General features: G+C 37.6%; 2 protein-coding genes and 1 long non-coding RNA gene across 3 annotated transcripts; 1 reads left to right on the top strand and 2 right to left on the bottom strand.

Moving 5' to 3' along the window:
* Positions 1-1,655: 1,655 nt before the first annotated feature.
* On the bottom strand, positions 1,656-2,696 carry LOC126600120 (uncharacterized). Its single transcript, XR_007615354.1, has 2 exons — positions 2,635-2,696; positions 1,656-1,866 (listed from the first exon to the last, which is right to left on the bottom strand). It is a non-coding gene; the product is annotated as an uncharacterized LOC126600120 (long non-coding RNA).
* A 3,203-nt stretch (positions 2,697-5,899) lies between these two features.
* LOC126600100 (cation/calcium exchanger 2-like) lies at positions 5,900-8,155 on the top strand. The gene is made up of 2 exons (XM_050266639.1): positions 5,900-8,013; positions 8,074-8,155. Exon 1 carries the CDS (start codon positions 6,188-6,190, stop codon positions 7,904-7,906), a length of 1,719 nt encoding a protein of 572 aa, XP_050122596.1. The 5' UTR covers positions 5,900-6,187; the 3' UTR covers positions 7,907-8,013; positions 8,074-8,155.
* A 6,134-nt stretch (positions 8,156-14,289) lies between these two features.
* On the bottom strand, positions 14,290-20,117 carry LOC126600098 (protein EMSY-LIKE 4-like). Its single transcript, XM_050266638.1, has 9 exons — positions 19,918-20,117; positions 17,837-18,003; positions 17,517-17,626; positions 17,209-17,392; positions 17,008-17,094; positions 15,670-15,909; positions 14,935-15,003; positions 14,760-14,817; positions 14,290-14,679 (listed from the first exon to the last, which is right to left on the bottom strand). Exons 1-9 carry the CDS (start codon positions 19,919-19,921, stop codon positions 14,564-14,566), a joined length of 1,035 nt encoding a protein of 344 aa, XP_050122595.1. The 5' UTR covers positions 19,922-20,117; the 3' UTR covers positions 14,290-14,563.
* Positions 20,118-20,412: the final 295 nt, after the last annotated feature.

Raw genomic sequence — 20,412 nt, 5'->3', positions numbered from 1 at the left:
GATAAGACCATGTCGTTGCATCTCTGCCAAATTGAATATTTAGCATCAGTGGTTGCAGGGTTCTTGATTGAACCATCAACAAACCCTAGTTTATTTTTGGCGCTGAGAGCAATTCGCATGGAGCGGCTCCATTGTCCATAGTTGTGTCCATCGAGAAGTTGTGAGACTAAAACAAGACTTGGTGAGTCTGAATGATGTAGAGTGAGAGGATCAGATACATGAGGTATCATCTGGTCGCCCATGGTGGCTGGGTTTGATGAAGAGAAAATGGTTGTGTTTGTGGCGGAAGCAAAAATGAGCCTTCCAGAGTCACCAAGATCGGTGCTCTGATACCATATAAAAGTTTGGATCCAATATATTTGAATGAATGTTCTGCTACAATTGCAGCAGAACTTATATACAAGGTTTTTACAGATGCATGCAATAAACAAAGGACAGAAAGTGGCATCCATGCTGTCCTCGTTGAAGCAGTCAGTAACCACATGCAGTGGCCTTGCTGTCCACGTTAATAGTGCATCCACACATGCTAACCTAGCTGTGAAGGAATGATCATATTCCTTCTGTCCATATTCCTTCTGTCTTCTGTCCATATTCCTTCTGTCTAGCATCAGAGTAGAGCACCTTTAACAGTTTGTTTGTCAACTTTTGTTTTTAAGTTCTTTTGTTTCCTTTGTGTTATTGTTGTGTGATAGTCTGTAGTCGTATGGTTGTGGTAATTGATAAGTGAATTTTATATTATATATTTAACCTTATTCTTAGTATATTTTGGTTAATATTTTAGAAGAATTTTGATACTTTGAATTGTATTTTCAATATAGGACTTTCGACTTCCTCTGGAGCAAAACGTGGTCAAATGGACGAATTTTGGAGTAATTCCAATTAGAAGACGTTCGTGAGTCACTTAGCTTGGTCGTATCAAAATTTGGGATTTTTCCATCAAGCGGTTATTTTCTGGCAATAAAATAAAGGAGCGATGCGCGGTGCTGGAAAATGACGTTTCTGGGCTTAAATTGCGTTTTTGGAGCCCAAGATGACCTCGGATGGTTTCGTGGCCTTCTGGAGATGTGTTCGGAAGGTCCTTATCTTTAAAACAAGCTATCTTGGGCCGGATTTGGAGGAGATCTGAGGCTAAAACGTGGCTGGACAAGTACTTGGCAGATTCTCCTAATTTAATTAGGGTTTTATTTTCTAAGATATTTTATTATTTTTCTTAGTTTCCTAGTTGGAATAAAAAAACCTATGTCTTAGGGTTTGTGGGGGCAGAGCAAATATATTGCTTTGGCCGTCTACAATTTTTCACTACGCTTATTATTATTCAACTTCAGAGACAAAGAACTTGGCTAGGGTTCTTGGAGATTTTATACTTTAAGGTGTTTTCATTCCTTTTCTTCTTAATAATATTTTCTATGATTTCAGTTATGAATATGCATAACTAATTCCTTTTGCTAGGGCGAAGCCTTGAGCCTTAGCATGAATCTGTAATTTTTATTTAATTGTTTACGATTGATTGCATGCGCACTTTGAATTATTGATCACTGTTTTAAACTATCTAATTATCTTTGACACGCCCCGACCCTGATATTCCCCGAATACTAGGACCGACACGTGCTGGCCGACACCCGGGGGTGACGAAAGCCATTAATTGATACAAAAGCTAAGAATAAGAAATAAATAAGGGTTAGAAATTTGAAATACAATGAGTTAAAAGTTTTAGGAACGTGCTCAGAGCATACAACTAAACCTAATCACTAAAAAGAATTTAGATAAAATTTAATGAATAAAGAAGTGGGTCCTACATCGAGAGGATCCGAAGATGCTGCTGCAGAAGTGTCTTCACGCCGGGATTAGGTGCCTTGATTCTAAGTCCTGAATGGGGGCGCAAAACAAAGGTGAGTGGACCAAGTTTATATATATAATAATAATAAAACAATTATCAACATACTATCCCCCAAAGTTTAATAGTGAAAACTACTAGCATAGTAAGTGATGGATTTAAATCAAAATCCTAGCATGCCAAAAATATCTCAAAAGCCATATCGCGGAATATCATCGCGTAAAACCAAAGCATGAATCGTCTCGCAGATCGTCTCGTAAACGCGGTGTGCTGCTAGTAAGATCACCGAATAAACAAATCTCTCGGCCCAATGCCTGCACCTAAGTCTCTGTGCCCGTAGCCAGAGATAACTCCCTCCCGGCCCAATGCCTGTCTCCGTGTCCCTCAGCCTTTCGCTAGGGATTATTTCTCCCGGCCTACATGCCAACACCAGATCCTCGCCCCAGGCGGCATAGTGTCTACTAGGTACGCACAAATATTTACGCCTCTCATAAATAACCACTTCATAGCATAGGTTACCAATCATCGTCTACACTATAAAGAGGGGTTCAAAAACATGTTCTAGCATCCTATCGTCATCTATCAGATAGTCTACCAGTTCATGGTTTTTATAGAAAATACGATATATTAAAATATAGCTCAAAATAGGCTAACAATTAATTCCTCACCAAAACACGAGACGATAATCAATATCTTAAATCATCAGGCTTCACATAAATCAAATCATGAATTTGTAGGCATGCTAACCATTTATGCAATTAAATTAACAAATCATGTAATTTTAGAAGGGGTCCACTCACAGTACTTAGTTGCCAAAAGCTGCGCCACTAGCGAAGACGGAAACGTCACGATAATTGCCCCTAAGCACATAAAGAGTCCAATAAATAAAACTATATAATAGCAATTGAATTTGGGAAAACGGACATTGGAAATGAATTCAGAACGTCGAATTACCCTAAGAAGGGTTCCGGACGAAAACCCGAAAAGTCAACCCTAAAGTCAACGTTGACCGGGGGTAAACGGTCAAACTAGGTCAAACGGGTTTTAGGCTTGAAATCCGGATTAGGGTTTAGGTTAAATAGAATTAGGATATATTGGGTTTTGGGTTTTAATGGGATTTTAGGAACCTAAGGTTTTGGGTTAAAATGGTTTTAGGGTGAGAAAATGGGGTTTGGGGCTTTAGCCCAAACACACACATACTACAAATACACACACACACACGGTATGCATGTGCATGCATAAACACATACACACACACACCGAACACACACACCCACGGCACCAAGTCACAAAGGCCTTAAGGCCATAATAAAAACTAACAGGGCTTTAAGCCCTTTTAAAAAAAAGAACCGGCCCAAGGCTAAATTAAAATAGGGCCCGAGCCCTTATGGGTTTTAAAACCAAATAACAAAAAAAAAACATTAAAAACTAAAGGGGCTGGGGTCTAACAGGCTTAAGGCCCAAGGGGGAAGGGAAAGGCCGGATGGCCTGGGTTTGTTGAAAGAGAAGGCCGGAAATTCGGCCGGAAAACCACCTAACTTTAAACGGCCATAACTTTGTCAAAAAAGTTGTAGTTCTCGACGAGACGAAGAGATTGATACCTTACACGCCGGCCAACTCGCCGTGGTTTGGCTGAAAATGCCCTCGAAAGGGGCGGTGCTCGCCGGAGGCTCCTGGGATTTCGTCGTCCTTCTACAACGAGAGAGAGAAAACTACAGGGATTTTGATGGTGATGATGAAGGAAATGAGGGTGCTGGTGTGTGTCATCAGAGAGCCACGACGGTGGGTGCGTGAGTGGTGCTCGGCCCGAAAGAGAGAGAGAGAGAGCAGAGAGAGTTGAGAGAAGAAAGAGGGAAAGAGGGAAAGGAGAGGGTCACGGGGGATACAAAAATAAAAGGGTGGGCCCCTTGGCTCACCAATTAAGAACTAAAAACCATTTTTAAATAAAATGGGGGTGGGATTTAATAATCTTGATGATTGGCCACCATTAGGATGTTTAGACAAGTAATTGGATGCAATTCGGTCGGAATATCATCAGAGGATTGAGTATTGCTTCTTGTGATTGATAATTGTAATTTCATCTAAGGCGAATATCACGTTCTTAGGGGTTGCATGGTTCTTCAAAAGGTTTTCATAAAACTTAATGAGTCTTGCATGTTCATATTTGATCTGAATATCACAGACGGATTGCATGTTAGATATACGTTCTTGCTTGAATATCACGAGGAGAATATGTATTAGGAAAATCTAACATTCGAAGTGGCATGTGTAAATCGTAAGTAATTGGTAGAAATTCATAGGATTGTTAGGTGATGGTGGAACCCTAGTGCCTTTATAAATTGGTATTTAAAAATCTTTTCTTCGATTATATTAGTTTTTAATTAAAATTCGTTTTTAATTTACCCAATCTCAAACTCTATTTTCTCAAGTTTTAATTCTAAGTATTTTGATTAGGAATTGTTTCTACATAAATTATCCAAATATTCCTTGAGGAAAACGACCTTGCATGAGCATCTATACTACAATATCCTTGTATTCTTGCAAGTATTTCATGTGATTTTGACCCTATTTGCATAGACGTTAAAAATCCTATCAGTAATCCATGTCAAGTTTAATGTTTTCAATGAAATTTAAGTGTGATTTCCTCCTACGTATAGTTAACTCCTAAGCTCCTATTTTTTGTCTCATGTTTTCTGCTTTCATTACCATTTATTAATTTGACAGTGAGCTTTCATAACCAATGTGACAGACACAAAAACTTATTTAGGTAAAGAATGTGACACGTAGAAACCCTAACTGATAAGAAAACCACATTCCCTAAATCTTCTTTTCGACGTCAAAGTTGTAATAGCCTGAAAATAAATATATAAATAGTATTGCTTGTCTACCATAAATAAACTTGTTTGCAGGTTTATTATGCTCAGTTCTATCCAAGAAAGGTTGTCATCTTAACTCATACATACATACATACATATATATACATATATATACATATATACATATATACATGTTCTCCTTTGTATCCCTTTTTATCTTGCTATTGTACGGCAGTTGTTTTAGTCTAGTGTTGCTTGTTTCTTGTTTGGGCCTAACATCAAATTGAAGAAGGAAAGAAAAGCATTTAGACAACATTGTTGATGAAATGGTCAAGTGGGGGAGAATGTGGATTGAATAAAGGGAACTTTAACGAAAAGCACATGATACTGTTCACTTTAACGAGAAACCACATTTTTACACTAAAAAGTCAATCATAGTACTATTCACTTTACCCTTTATTTTGTCATTATAATTAAAACTCAAAGTTTTCAAATCATTTTCATTAATTTTCTTTGAATAAAAGCAATCATGTCATGTCCTCCTCCTTGTATAAGGCGGAGGGACTTTTTTATGTAATTAAAATTTAGTCTCAATAGCGTCACAAAGTTTTTTTACTCTTTTTAGTTTCTTACATAATTGTCAAAAAAAAAAAGAAGCGAAAAGAATGTGTGTGAAAATTACTTTCCAAAAATATTTGTAAATTTGGTCATGTATTGAAAAAATTGTATTATCCATCTAATAAAATTGATGTAAAACTGAGTTCAATGACGTTTTAAATTTATACAACCGATCTCATACTTATTGAAATGAGACTTTCTTGTTGTTATCCATTCAATAAATTAATAATCGTTGCATGATAAATTGGTGATGCAAGAAAATCTATTTTTAAGAGGAACGAATGACTTATAAAGATCAGTGAACCCAAAAATATCTAGGAGAATGTGATCTACAAACAAATAATGAAGAAAGTAAGAAAAATGTAAAGCACATTGGCAAGGCGACACAAGTTTTTATATCGTGGGTTCTCTTCTCTTGGCTCTAACAGATCAGATGCTAAACTCACCGTGATAGCCGACGTCCACCAAATTCATACGTGTAGTTTTTACCGCTTGAATGCCGTGGGAACTGCTTTTTGTTGGACGGTTGTGGGCCCCAACGACAATATCGTTCGACACGTGACCTCAACTCGCAGCATCCATGATCTATGGCCGTACATTGGATAAAGTGACAAATATTCCCACAATGTGGAAACTCAGAAGGGAAGCTACAAATGCTCTGTCTCTTCCGCTTCTCTCCACAAGAAAAGCTGCAACCTTAACACCTTAAGCTTTACCAAATTCAAAAACCCTCCATCCATTTCAATTTCCACCCTTCTATTTTTTTGTATATTTTCCTCAATTTCTGCCCTAGTTTTTGGATTTTTATGATCTTCTCCAATTGGTCTGGAGCACAATCATAAAGGTAAATTCAATTTCAATCAATTTCTCTACTTTTTTTTTTTTTTTTTAATTTTAGATTAGATTTTGAATTTCTCTAATGGGTACCTTAGTTTTCTTACCAAAGTACAAAAATTACATCACTTTCTTTAACATCTCGTTTCTGTTGGTGGGATGCGCTTTCTTGGTCGTACATTCCTATGCTCCAGATTTTCTGGTTCTAAGCACTTCTGAGATAAGCACTTCTGGGGTTTCCAGATTTTCTGGTTCGCTAGATTGCAAGGGTTTTCTTAGTTTAGATGACTACAAAGCAAAGTGCTTTTACCTTAAATCCAACAACCCATGTGTCTCCCAAGGCTATATAAACTATCTTAACATTTTCTACTGCAATTTTGGAACTTTTCCTCTATTGGGTTATTGCTGTATGTTTCTTTGGCTTCTGGTTTTGTTCTATGTGTTGGGGAACACAGCTTCTGAGTACTTTTGTTCTTCACTTGATAGTTTATCTAGGTTGTTAAAATTGTCCCCTACAATTGCTGGGGTAACCTTGCTTTCTCTTGGCAATGGAGCTCCTGATGTGTTTTCCAGTCTTGTTTCGTTTATGGGTGGCGGGACGGGCGAAATTGGTCTTAATACAGTTTTGGGCGGTGCTTCCTTTGTGTCGTGTGCTGTGGTTGGAATCTTAAGCATTTCAATGCGCAAAAGGCGCATTCGAGTTCACAAAGCGGACTTTGTGAGAGATATTTGCTTCTACCTTTTGGTCATTGTATGTTTGGGTGTTATCTTGATTCACAAGGAAATAGATGTGTGGGCTGCAATGGCTTTCTCTTCGCTCTATATTGCTTATGTGATTGTGGTTTACGTCTCACACAAGCATCGGAAGAAAAGTGTAGAATTGAGCTGTAATTCGAGCAATGAGAGTGACTTGACTGTGCCAATTCTTAGCAGCATTGAAGAGGAAGATCTCAGTGCTGCTGAGGAAGGAGCTGCACAAGGAAGTTCTGAAGTAGTAGAAGTCAAGAAATGCTGCCCTAATCTTAGATCATCGGTTTTTTTTCGCACGCTGATTTTCATACTTGAGCTGCCGCTTTATCTGCCTAGGAGATTGACCATTCCTGTTGTTTGTGAAGAAAGATGGTGTAAGCCATATGTAGTTGCTTCAGTGACACTAGCACCAGTGCTTTTGTCAACACTTTGGAACCATCAATTTGGAAATTTTAGCTTCAAGACAAAGCTTGCAATCTATATTATCGGTTTGATTTTTGGAATCACTTTTGGGATTGTTGCTTTTTTGACAACCGAGAAGTCAAGCCCACCAAAAAAGTGCTTATTTCCTTGGCTTGCCGCAGGGTTTGTAATGAGTGTTACTTGGAGTTACCTTTCAGCTCAAGAATTGGTAGGGTTGTTACTTTCTATAGGGTACATATCAGGTGTGAGTCCTTCAATATTAGGGCTGACAGTCCTTGCTTGGGGCAACTCACTTGGGGACTTGATAACAAATTTGACAATGGCTTTGAATGGTGGAACAGAAGGAGCTCAAATTGCTTTTTCCGCATGTTATGCTGGCCCTATCTTCAACACTCTGTTTGGATTAGGGTTATCGCTTGTTGGCTCAGCTTGGTCTAAATTTCCGTCACCTGTTTTGATCCGGAGTGATGCATACCTCTTGGAGACCGTTGGTTTCTTGGTTGGCGGCTTGCTTTGGGCACTTGTGGTTCTACCGAGGAGAGGTATGAAGCTTGATGGGGTGTTGGGAGGTGGGCTTTTGGTTGCGTACATCGGTTCCATGTCTTTGAGGTTGATTCAAACACTTTGGTAGAGTATGAGTTAATCCTGTAAATTTTTAACTAGTTAATGTAAATATAGTTACTTACAAGCTTTGTTTTGTGTGGTTGAGACACTAAGTTAATTGGAGCTTTTGTTTAGCTTGATTTGAGGTGGTAAGTGTAGTTGACAAGCCTTTAATTAGTGAAAAGAAATGTATACATTGATTTGTTTGTTTGAGTAAACTGTCAGTATCCTGGCATCTAGTTTCTCTTGTACAGGGAAATTATGGGTCTTGGGAAAAGGCATGTCTTTGCAAGAGATAGTCTCTTTGAAAACAAGACGAATAAGTTGTGCTATCGTCAATCGTTGCACGTCAAGCTATCACAACCATTATCTATTCGGAATTTCGTTGTGATGCACTTATATAAAAAATCAAACTGTATTTTTTTATGTGACACACCATTTCGCCATTGAATAACACTCTCCCCCTCCCTCCTCTTCACTCTCTTTCCCTTTCCTTCTCTCTCCGTCTTCTCCTCTCTCTAGGCCACCAAAAAACCAAGGTCTAACGACACCCTATACCACAAATCACATATAGAAATTGTAGGATTTCGTGGCAAAATAAACTTGCATTTTCATCACGAGAACAAGTACTAAGTAAGCAGAAACTGAATAAAAATCCAAGGAGGATAAGGATCGAACACTTTACCTAGAGGAGAGGCACCAACCTTCGAAGGTTTAAGTGTCCGATTGCTATGTCCCTTTGTTTCTATGCTCAAGTTTGCTTAGTTTTTGTTTATGGGAGATTATTTTCACGCACATTTTTTTATTTATCCGTTCTTGTTTGTTTATGGTTTTTGGATCAAATAAAGAAAGGAAATTTTTTTTAAAAAAAAAAACATAACTAAGCTGGGTATGCAAAACGAGGAAGAAGTGTGTAGAAAATATTTCTCTTATTTGGAGAAAAATGTAAGTTGATTTGGAACAAAAGTTTGCTTGCAAGAATGTAATGCACAAAAAATATTGAAATAGTACATAAATGCGAAACTCGGTAAACTTATAGGCAGTAAAGTGAAAAAAAAACTCAAAATTTATTTCTTCAAACTAAAACAGAGGCTACCGCTACCCATCCTCCTTCTGTCGTCAACCCTCCCATTCTACTGCATTATCACTGGCCACGCCACCCTACATGGACCGTCACTTGTATTAGTCTAATTTCATTGCATGAAAATGAAAGGGTGACCTGATTCGAATTTGAAACATTTTCCAAAGTTCGACGGGTTTTGGTTGGTTATAAAGAGTGGGGCGACCTAATTTTTTGCCCTAGTCTTATTATAGTGTGCATGCTGATTGACAGATTGTGCAATCCGAGTACGTAGGTCCATTTGCCGAACTACGTTACCCCATCAACATGCCCGTCGACATGTTCGTAAATAGTCACACCATGCTGCTAACTTTTGAAACTAATAATTATTGTGTTAGGCAGGAGGACGATTGATTGATTAAAGGCCGGCCCCCATCTCAACTTGGAATTTTGTTAAGTGGTCCTATGACTTTGCAGCCTATGTATATATTATTACTCAATCCTGGGCTTCCAGCCAAATCATGATTTTGTACTTTTTTTATCTTTCATCGTTGAATTAAAATTAAACATTGAGTGATCATAATTTTATTGTACCATTGACAAAGTAAGAAGGTGACACATCATAATTAATTGGATAGATTAATTAATGGCTAGAAGACACAGATCTGAATACAACCAAATCAAAGGTTCATGTTGCAGAAAAAAATAAAAAAACATTACTTATTAACTAATTAGGGTACGCCAAAACTTAGACAGAGAAATACGAATAAGATATGTGCTATCGTTATCGCATGGACGATTCCCGCAGTTGATTTGTGTGGAGAGACATCTAACCGTTAAACGTTCAGAAACTGTATGCATGCACGTGTAAGCGACTGTTTTGACGTGACACCATTTTGCCATTGAATAACTCTCCCCTTCCCTCATCTTCACTCTTTCCATTTCCTTCTCTCTCCACCGTCCCCTCTCTCTAGGCCACCAAAAAGCCAAGGTCTAACCACACCCTATACCACAAATCACTACATATAGAAAACAATGTTCTAAAAAAGGGCCTAGGCGGCCGCCTAGGCGCTGGGTGGGTTGGAACCGAGGCGATTTCGTGCAAAATGGCTGGAAAAATTGTGATGGCTCTAGGCGGTGACAGGCGGTTGGGTGGGTTTTTGAAATTTGTTTAAAGTCTAAGTTCTAACCCGTGCCCTGCAGCTCTCTCTTACTCTAATTTCACAAACAAATACCAAACCAAGCTGTCATCACTTCGTCTCTCTACCCATTTCTCAAATTCTTCAATTCCTTATTTTCCTCCTATTTTTCATTTTATGTTGTTTTAAATTGTGAACTTGTTGTACATGTGTCATCCTACAATACTCCTTACTATGGTTATATGACATATATGCTTAATGAGTTTTTAAATTTTGGACTTGTTGGATACTTTTTTGTAAGTGTCAATATGCACTTATTTATAAGATATACAAGAAATTTACCTAAATCCACTTAGGCGCTAGGCGCCAGTCCGCCGCCCGACTAGCTCTTAGCTTTTTTTTAAAACCTTGTATAGAAATTGTAGGATTTCGTGCCAAAATAAACTTGCATTTTCATCACGAGAACAAGTACCAAGTAAGCAGAAATTGAATAAAAATCCAAGGAGGATAAGGATCGAACACTTTACCTAGAGGAGAGGCACCAACCTTCGAAGGTTTAAGTGTCCGATTGCTACGTCCCTTTGTTTCTATGCTCAAGTTTGCATAGTTTTTGTTTATGGGAGATGATTTTCACGCACATTTTTTTTATTTATCCGCTCTTGTTTGTTTATGGTTTTTGGATCAAATAAAGCAAGGAAAAAAAGAAAAAACATAAATAAAATGGGTATGCAGAACGAGGAAGAAGTGTGTAGAAATTATTTCTCTTATTTTGAGAAAAATGTAAGTTGATTCTGAACAAAAGTTTGCCTGCAAGAATGTAATGCACAAAAAATATTGCAATAGTACATAAATGCGAAACTCGGTAAACTAATAGGCAGTAAAGTGAAAAAAACTCAAAATTTATTTCTTCAAACTAAAAGAGAGGCTACCGCGACCATCCTCCTTCTGTCAGTCAACCCTCCCATTCTTCAGCATTATCACTGGCCACGCCACCCTACATGGACCGTCACTTGTATTAGTCTAATTTCATTACATGAAAATGAGAGGTTGACCTGATTTGAATTTGAAACATTTTCAAGTTCAACTGGTTTTGGTTGGTTATAAAGAAGGGAACTTTAACGAAAAGCACCCGGTATTGTTCACTTTAACGAAAAACCACATTTTTACACTAAAAAGTCAATCCTGGTACTATTTACTTTACCATTTATTTTGTCCTTATCATTAAAACTCAAAGTTTTCAAGCCTTTTTCATTAGTTTTCCTTATAAAAAATTGAGCGACTAATTTTTGCCCTAATCTTATTATAGTGTGCATGCCGCTTGACAGATTGTGGAATCCTGAGTACATAGGTCCATTTGCTCGAACCTCGTTACCTCATCAACATGCCCGTCGACATGTTCGTAAATAGTCACACCATGCTGCTAACTTTTAAAACTAATAATTATTGTGTTAGGCAGGAGGACGATTGATTGATCAAAGGCCGGCCCCCATATCAACTTGGAATTTTGTCAAGTTGTCCTATGACTTTGCAGCCTATGTATATATTATTCCTCAATCCTGGGCTACGAGCCAAATCATGATTTTGTACTTTTTTATATCTTTCATCGTTGAATTAAAATTAAACAGGGAGTGATCATAATTTTATTTTAATTGTACTATTGACAAAGTAAAGGTGACACATCATAATTAATTGGATAAATGTAATTAATGGCTAGAAGACACAGATCTGAATCCAACCAAATCAAAGGTTCATGTTGCAGAAAAAATAAAAAACATTACTTACTAACTAATTAGGATACGCCAAAACTTTGACACAGAAATACGAATAAGGTATGTGCTATCATTTTCGCATGGGCGATTTCCGCCCTTGATTTGTATGGAGTGACATCTAACCGTCAAACGGTCAGAAACTTTATGCATGCACGTCTAAGCGATTGTTTTTCTTAGTAAAGTTTACAAGTAACACAATTGTCTGCCTTATTCACTATATTTTTAAGGCTCCTAATGGAATCCCTTGATTTCTTATGGTGGATTGGAAGAATTGTCTCTGACGACTTTATCAAATGCGATTTATGTGCACACGTACTTATATGGAGAAGGAAATGGTTGCAGATGATTTCGCTTCATTTGAGGCAGATAGTTATACTTACTACTGGAGGTCTACGGTTCTAGATTGTTTTACCTCTACCCATGCTCGTGACATTTTGTTTTGTTCTTATTATTGTTCTCATTGATCATTTTGTCTTTGCGGGTCTTGGCATGGTTCCCCTGCTTCTATCTTTTCCGTTTACTTTCATCATTATCAATAAATTTGGTGAATGATGGACAGGTGGGGTTTCTAGGTGTAATGGTCCTCATTTCTTCAGGGGAGGGTAGGTGCCTCACACGCGACTATTGTGAAGAGCTAATGTCGCATAATCTTTCTCCATTTAGAAAAAAAAACTGAGATGATATAATGCTATTTAGATACACAAAATTGACATATATATTAGCACAATTTTAATAGTATTGGCTCTATATTTGCATGTAAAACTCACATGTATTAGTAGATGTTAATTCCGTATGTCCAAATACATCACTTTCGATATACGTAATGACTATATAAAAGTGGCATTAGGCAAAAAGAGTCACTCTCTTGTATACTATAATGTCTTACATCATCGTTATTGATTTATTGATTAGGAGAGAGGATACATTTCATGAGCCCAGTTGCAATCGATTCAAAAGTCGTCACAATTTGGCGCAGTGCATTCTTAAAGCCATGCTGAAATCTGAATGGTCACAAAAGCTTTCAATTGTTGTCCAATTTCCATGCAGTATAGTCCAAAATACATGGGGACATATATCATCTTCTGAGAAAACGAAGGAACATATCTTCTTTCTCGCAGACCTTGACAAGATCATAGAACACTGATACAGCAAATAACGATATGACAATGCTTAGTAAGGCGACAAGGAGTTCACCCTTTATGACCATCAATTATTGTAAACTACTGCATAAGCTCAAATGTTTGATCTCCATTTTGTTGATGATGTTCTTCTTACTCCAAGTCTCCGGCTCCTTACTTTGATTATGGATAAAATATGGGTCAATTTCAACGAAAAAAAGATAAAATAAAATAAAATGTTTCAAATTTTAGAAAAGAAGAATAAAGTTAAGAATTATTGAATTCAATCGATATGGCGACATATAAGGGAGCAAGAAATTATTTTGATGTCCACTAATATGTTGTTTTTTAAGAGAATCGTGAGTAGAATAAGACTCATGGTTAAACCATGAGCCCGCCATGTCTAAGTCCAAAAACCATGATCTAGGCTTCCGAAACCGCAAAATAAAGTTTGTAATAAATTTCGAACTTTTCAATTTCTGTTCGAATTCATGTTGTTTAATTTCCTAAGACGCCTGAGCTTCCCCAACTACGGTCATAGTCTTTTTGAGTTGTTTTTCTTCCAATGTAATTCATCAATTCTGAATTAATCAAATAATCTTTTTCTTTCAAACTCTGATGGGTTCCAAAAAACTTGGTTCTTCGAGGGCATACAGTTGTAACCCTCTACGCTCATGCTGCGTCAATTCCTTCTCATTTCAATTCAATGTGGCAGGAACAAGACCCAGTACACCAAGTGTCATAGGACAATTTATTGAAAATTTTTATTCCAAATTTCCGACCACTTGTATTATTACAATTGGTGCACGACTTGTGTTCCCCCCACTGAAAAATCTCTCTGCATGCATCAAACTCTTCTTGAAAAACACTCTACCTTGAGCTTCCTTTGAATTTTTCTCTGTCGTTCGGATGACCTTTACAACTTCAAATCTCACAAGACCCACCTAACAACGATCAAACTTTGGAGGAACATAGAAATTTAGGATGTTGTCACCTAAAAAATCTGAAACAATTTTTTCTTCTACTTCCGTTTGTTAGAACATACACAACCTTAATTATTGACATCAGCGACATGTTCTAGCCAAATGAAGATATCGTTTTGTAGAAATAGCGGATTGAGGAATCTATTGAAGATCTGGAAACTCGAATGGAAGGGCTTTCCAATGATATATGGCGTGAAGGTTGAGTACAGTTAATGAACTCGAAATTTGCTGATATATGTGGTATTTTGCTGATATATGTTCACAAATTTTTTTTGTTGATGCACAGTTAGCTGTATTGGAACTAGACACCCAAAACTAGTTAGTTTTGACGACAAACTGAGATAATGCACGAAGATACCACTATTGAGTAATTAACATCAAAGTCTTAAGTGTTCAGTTCATATTGGTTACCTGTTAGGACTACGCAAAATAGCAAGTAGTGCCATTTCTGCGCGCTACGTTTTTGACAGCCTATATGATCGAAGGTATGTTGCGACAATGTCGTATTTACATGATTTCAAATCTCCAAAATTACGAGGTCAAATTAACTATCAGCTTGCATGTCAATGAAGGGAATCCTAACTCTGAGAGAGAGCTTGAACTTTGAACAGAACTCTCAGTATGCCAGCCTACCAGCCTGTCCATACAAGTCATTGCGTATCAACATTGCACGTCCCATTCCTGGAAGCTCCTCATGAGGATACTTGTGCTGCATTTGCTTGGGAGAATCGGCTACAAACGGAAACACTTGTTAGGAGTACATTCCAGAAGTCAAGGAGAAAGCAGAGAGCATTAAAGAGAGAAGTCCTAACCCATCTCTGACACATCAGGCAGTTTATCAAGTGCGTCGAGGATAGCTCTTTCGTGCTCCTAAACCAAATTAAACATTATTTATAACATTGTTTTCAATAGAGTTTAACAAGAATAGTTGAGTTCTTAATCACCAGATAATTGAATACAAACTGCAGGATGAGGCCTGAAACTTACTCGAAGGATTAGCTTTGCCTTTTCTATATGAAGTGGGACTACTCTTTCTTGACTTAGCAGCTTATAAGCCTGCCAGAAGCAAAACAAGCAACGTAAGCAAACTCATGACAAGCAGCTGCTTCTTGGTATATAATAAGGCATCCCAATAATCTGGACCACCAAACCAAGAAACCTGTGTAAATACCATTGTAGAAGAATGCTGCATTATAAACGCATCTCCACAGATTCTCTGTGGCTAAGATCCCTTATAACTGAACAACTGACCACATGACAGGCATGCCTCATTTCCATGGAAACTTTTAGCAACAGACATGCTGATACAATGGTATGAGAGATTTTTCAGTGTACACAGATATGCTGAAAAGTCTCCACAGATTTCAAGGTGTACCGGGAACACATCCTGGTACACCAAGTGTCATAATACAAGTGGGGAGAAGTTTTTATTTTCAAGTGTCTATCCACGCATTTGCAGGGAACAACTGAAAACAACTTCATATATCCCGAGTTTGGGGTGCACAAGTTACCAATGTCCAGTACTGCAGAGAATCATGTTGAATGTACCTAGGCAAAATTACACTTATTCATATTCTTTATCAAAGGTCGTATTTTCAACTTCCCCTCTAAATACAGCACCCAAAACCAGTTGAAAATTACATACTGAAATTAACTCAAGCAAACATTGGAAAAAGTAAATAGATAACTTAAGAAAACATGTGAAGACAACTTTTCCCTCACCTGATGAATAACTTGATCTGTAGCACGAATCCTAATAAAATCACAACTTTCCTTGAAATTATCAGAGCCAGCTGCGCGGAAACCTATCTTCGATTGGGGTTTTACCAGTCCAGTACTTCTGCTACCAGATGGAACCTGAGGCTGAGGATTATGACAACTTATATTCATAGCCTGCCTGCCTTTCTCAGAGGAGAGCATTGCCGGGTCGGTACTTTTATCATTGCTAAGTTGTCCTTGGTACTGTATGCATATTTTAAGAAACATCATTTAAAAGACCACAAGGAATCAAACGTAAATCTGAAACTCAACAAAGATAAAACGAACATGTCCTCGGTACAGGATGGTTGAGGTTCAGGTAGGTCGTAGAATCAGAAAATCTAAGCCTAAAGAAAAACATACAACTAAGTAATATTGTCGTGATTACATACTAGCTTAATCAGAGATTAAATGGAAATCGAAACACCCACCCAAGGGTATAAATGGATCTTAGTTATAGGTATACTCTGCTAAAAACATACTTTCCTTTATAGGAAACCAATTTTATTAAAGAGAAAAAGAAATTACAAAAACAGGATGGGGGACAAGAAGTCTATCAGGAAAACGACTACTGAGAATATCAACTAATAAATAGGAATTCATGTTGTATAAAACTTACTAAGTTCATTATGCATACAATTTTAGTTTCTTACTTACAGCCTACTGCCAATAGTTACCTCCTGTGCTCATATATTATAATTCGAGTATTCAACGGAGAAATACTAAGGTAAAAAACATAACTTACAATTTAAATCCACGGAACAACACAACATAAAAAATAAGTCACCGAGTTGAATTCAACAGACTAGTTTTACCCATGTAAACATAAAAGACGTTAGGATAACCATATGCAATTGTTACTATCAAGAAAGAGCAGTAAATTATGATAGCCCCATACAAACCAAGATAGTTAAAGGAAGAGGTATTGTTGACAGAAATGAGTTGAAAATAAGACTCATCCACCTGACTTGACAGTACAGTTTACAAATTTTTAACCAATAATACAACCACTAGGGGTATGGACACTTAAAGGTAAGCCTACTCTGTACCTTCTAAAATGAAATGCCCCACCCCTTATTACAACCACAACTCCCACATATGCCGCTAACTTTAGCATCATTGACTCGTGTGCATTGTGGACATATTTGTTTGCTTCTTAAAAAAGAGAGCTGTTCAGAGAGACAGCTCGTCTGTGTGTGTGTGTGTGTGTGTGAGAGAGAGAGAGAGAGAGAGAGAGAGAGATTGCATTTACAAGACAAACAATAATCAAGTATGCACCATTGCAATTGAATAAATACATGCCTTCAAGCTCACGACAAGGCTGTTTCCTTGAGTTAAGTTTTTTCCACGTTTGACTCTCATTCCATTAGTGTTTTTGGTGTGGGCATCCTGTCATATATTTTAAGAGGATTACTGAGATTAAATATCATTCCATGATATGCAGAAGAGTGTTGTATAGAAAAAATGTAACAGCAATATTCTGCTTGGAAACTTTCTACTCACTGGTGCAGCAGAAGGGGCAGTTTCTTTACAAGAATGACTGTATGAGACACATTTCTGAGACTTTGAAACAGGAGGATGTGAAGTCTCCAGTTTTCTCGGTTCAGCATTGATCACTACTTGAGGAGGATATCTAGGAGCATCCTCACTATACTCTTGAGCACAAGGGGCACCATTCCGCCATTCCCTGCATGAAATACACATAAAAAATAAAATAGAAAGTCTGAATAAAATCATTGACATCTGAGTTATCATACCAATCACAAAACATGTGTCAGTCTACTGATTAAACAGGAAGAAAGTATGAGGACCTTATCACTTTGATTGACTGATCTGACTTAATCTTAATGAGCAGCTGTCCATGTTCATCATCTGTAATATTAAGTTCCCTCCGCAGCTCGGTCATAAGTGCCTCCCGTGCCTATAGAATAGAAGACGTTTTGGACATTAAGATAACAGAAGAAGGAGTGGAAAGGGAATTGTTATTAGCACTCCGGAAAAAAAAAATCACAATAACACTATTTAGGAGTGCTAATACCAATTTGCTAAATAAATCAGAATAACACGAGGAAAAAGCAACATGATTAGGAATTTCTACAGGCCAAAAAAAGGTTAACAATTAATAATTTACCCAAGTTAGGTTATTAGATTGAGCGCTAAAAGCCTTCAGAACAGCATGGTATGCCTCTGTTTCCAAATGGTGAACGTGAAGCTCCATATCCCATAAATCCTTTCCATGAGGTTTTGTTGCTGGAGACATCCTTTCAGATCCAATGCCATGGTTGTGCTTGTGATTTCCTGATGAAAACATTCAAACAACACCATTTTTATTACACGGAGGTTTGATCCTAGGATCTCTACCCTCATCCCCACCCATCCCATACAACTTGAGCTAAGGTAGAGGGCCAAAGGACAATTTAAACTCCCATTTGCCTCTTTTATCTGAGAAAGTTACATTAATCACATAACTGCTTATTTAAGCTGTTTTCATTATCTTACTGTTATAATTTCACTCAGATACCAATGAAGCATGTCACATCCTAGTCTGCACAGTGAGATATTGTCCACTTTGGGCCACACCCTCACGGATTTGTTCTTGGGCTTCCACCCAAAACGCGTCTCACTATAAGGGAGGTGGGCTACATATAAGGCACATCACCTCCTTTCCCCCGGGCAATGTGAGATCTTACAATCCACCCCTCTTAAGGGCCCGACGCCCTCGTCGGCACACTTCTGGCCGGGGAGTGGCTCTGATACCAAATTGTCACATCCCAGTCTGCACAATGAGATATTGTCCGCTTTGGGCCACGCCCTCAAGGATTTGTTCTTGGGCTTCCACCCAAAACACGTCTCACTATAGGGAGGGTGGGCATGTACATATAAGGCACATCACCTCCTCTCCCCCAGGCGATGTGGGATCTTACAAAGCATATCAAGTTCAAGAAACTAATTACAAGTAATCATAGGAACGAATAAAACGAGCATCAGTTCAGCATTCGCTACAAAGTATTAATTTGCTTCAATGAAGAATTGCAAAAGGCGACCGGATTTATAAAGGCACAAGTGGTGCATTATGGAGGAATATAAGACCAATCACATTCTAGATTTACATTAAATCACAGAAGTGATGGTCAAAATGGAAGAAATGCAGATTAACCATGATCAACATCTCAACTTTAAGCATCACTTGTGCAGGGAAATCATACTGTGGTTTAACTAAAAACGAGACATCAGAATACATCAAATGGTCATAACCAACTACGAGCTCAGTCTGTTACTACATTATAGGTAAGAATTGGAACTCTGCAGGAAATATTCAATTCACATAAGATCTTTAATAACTAACCAGTTGCAGGTCCTTGTTAGGAGTGGAGAAGAAATCTCTTTCAACAAGCAAAAGTTGAACAGAAAATAAAAACTCACATGCTCCATGAAATTAAGTTTGGTTAAAAGTCCCATATCTAGCAAAAAGGATGATTTGGTGGGAAAATTGAGCACCTCAAATAAAAGAAGTTTAAGAGCAGATTATTTAAATGAACATAATTTATATGACTCATTACCAATAAAAAAGGAAAATATGCACAAATATAACCGTTTACAAATCTTCAGTAAAAAAATTAAACTCTTTTACTAAAGAACCACTAAACCAGCAATAAAACACATTTTAGTGCCAATTTATTGTCTATTTAATTAAAAAAATTCGCTTTTCAATTGAAAATTTGTAAAATGTTCTATTTGTGTATTTCCCAATAAAAGTCACTAAAAAAATTTGTCTTTCTTCTCCCCCATTTTTGCCCACAATTCTCTACATTTTGGGAGAGAAGACACCATGGTCGCTATAAAATGCAGCTCCCAATTTCCAACCAAAAACGAAATTAACTTAGCATTAATTTAAGAGTCAAATATTCCCAAAAAATAAATGTGGGTCAGTCTTGTTACCAAGATTCTAGGCAACCAACAAGCATATCCCTCTCACATTTAATATTAAATTAATTTTTTTTTTTTGTCAATGGATCAAAGAGAAAGCTTTGAAATGCCCAAAAAATCTCTCCCAAAAGGATTATTTTATTTCTCCTCACTTTCCATAAAAGTTGACATCCTTAAGCAAATAATACATTTTCAGAGCCACATTTCTGTGAAATCTGTTTGGTAACTGAGAAAACGAGAGAAGATGAAGTCGAAAGCAGTGAGTAGTAGAGGAAACGAACATACCCATTTCGTCTTGGAACGAGAAAATCCTAATGGGTGTCAGAAGATGGGCGGAGACTGGTACAGAGTTGCTTCGGCGGAGGAGACGATCGGAAAATGTATGGAGGTTTGCTGCTGCGGTTAGCCTGGGTACTACATTCCCAAGTTATGACCGTGGTCTGTAGCAAGTCAAAATGTCACTCAATTTTCTTTTCTTCCTGTTAAGTGAGGTCACGAGTCTCATTTTGACTCGTTCAAAGAGTCCAACACAATTTAAATTCACTCAACAGTGGTAAATAAAATATTGAGTAACGTTTTGGTGTGACAATTGTACATTTTGAAACCATCAGTTTCATAGTATTTGAGTACCGTTTGGGTGTGATAATTGTACATTTTTAGTGTGACGGTTTGTTTTATGTCATCGTCTCGGGACCATCAATTTCACAGTATTCGAGTAACGTTTTGATGAGACAATTGTACGTTTTTGGTGTGACGGTTGTTTGTTTTATGTCATCATCT

This window comes from Malus sylvestris, chromosome 14 (assembly GCF_916048215.2).
Source record: "Malus sylvestris chromosome 14, drMalSylv7.2, whole genome shotgun sequence".
NCBI classification, from domain to species: Eukaryota; Viridiplantae; Streptophyta; class Magnoliopsida; order Rosales; family Rosaceae; genus Malus; species Malus sylvestris.
The sequence above is the reverse complement of the archived record's forward strand: the minus strand, read 5'-3'. Positions and strand labels throughout refer to the sequence as shown.

Coding starts and splice junctions, on each gene's coding strand:
- LOC126600100 (XM_050266639.1), top strand. CDS start 6,188: ATGGGTACCTTAGTTTTCTTACCAAAGTACAAAAATTACATCACTTTC.
- LOC126600098 (XM_050266638.1), bottom strand. Junction 15,910..17,007: donor GCCTTGTCGTGAGCTTGAAG/GCATGTATTTAT, acceptor ATATGCATACAG/TACCAAGGACAACTTAGCAA. Junction 14,680..14,759: donor GCCTGATGTGTCAGAGATGG/GTTAGGACTTCT, acceptor TTCCGTTTGTAG/CCGATTCTCCCAAGCAAATG.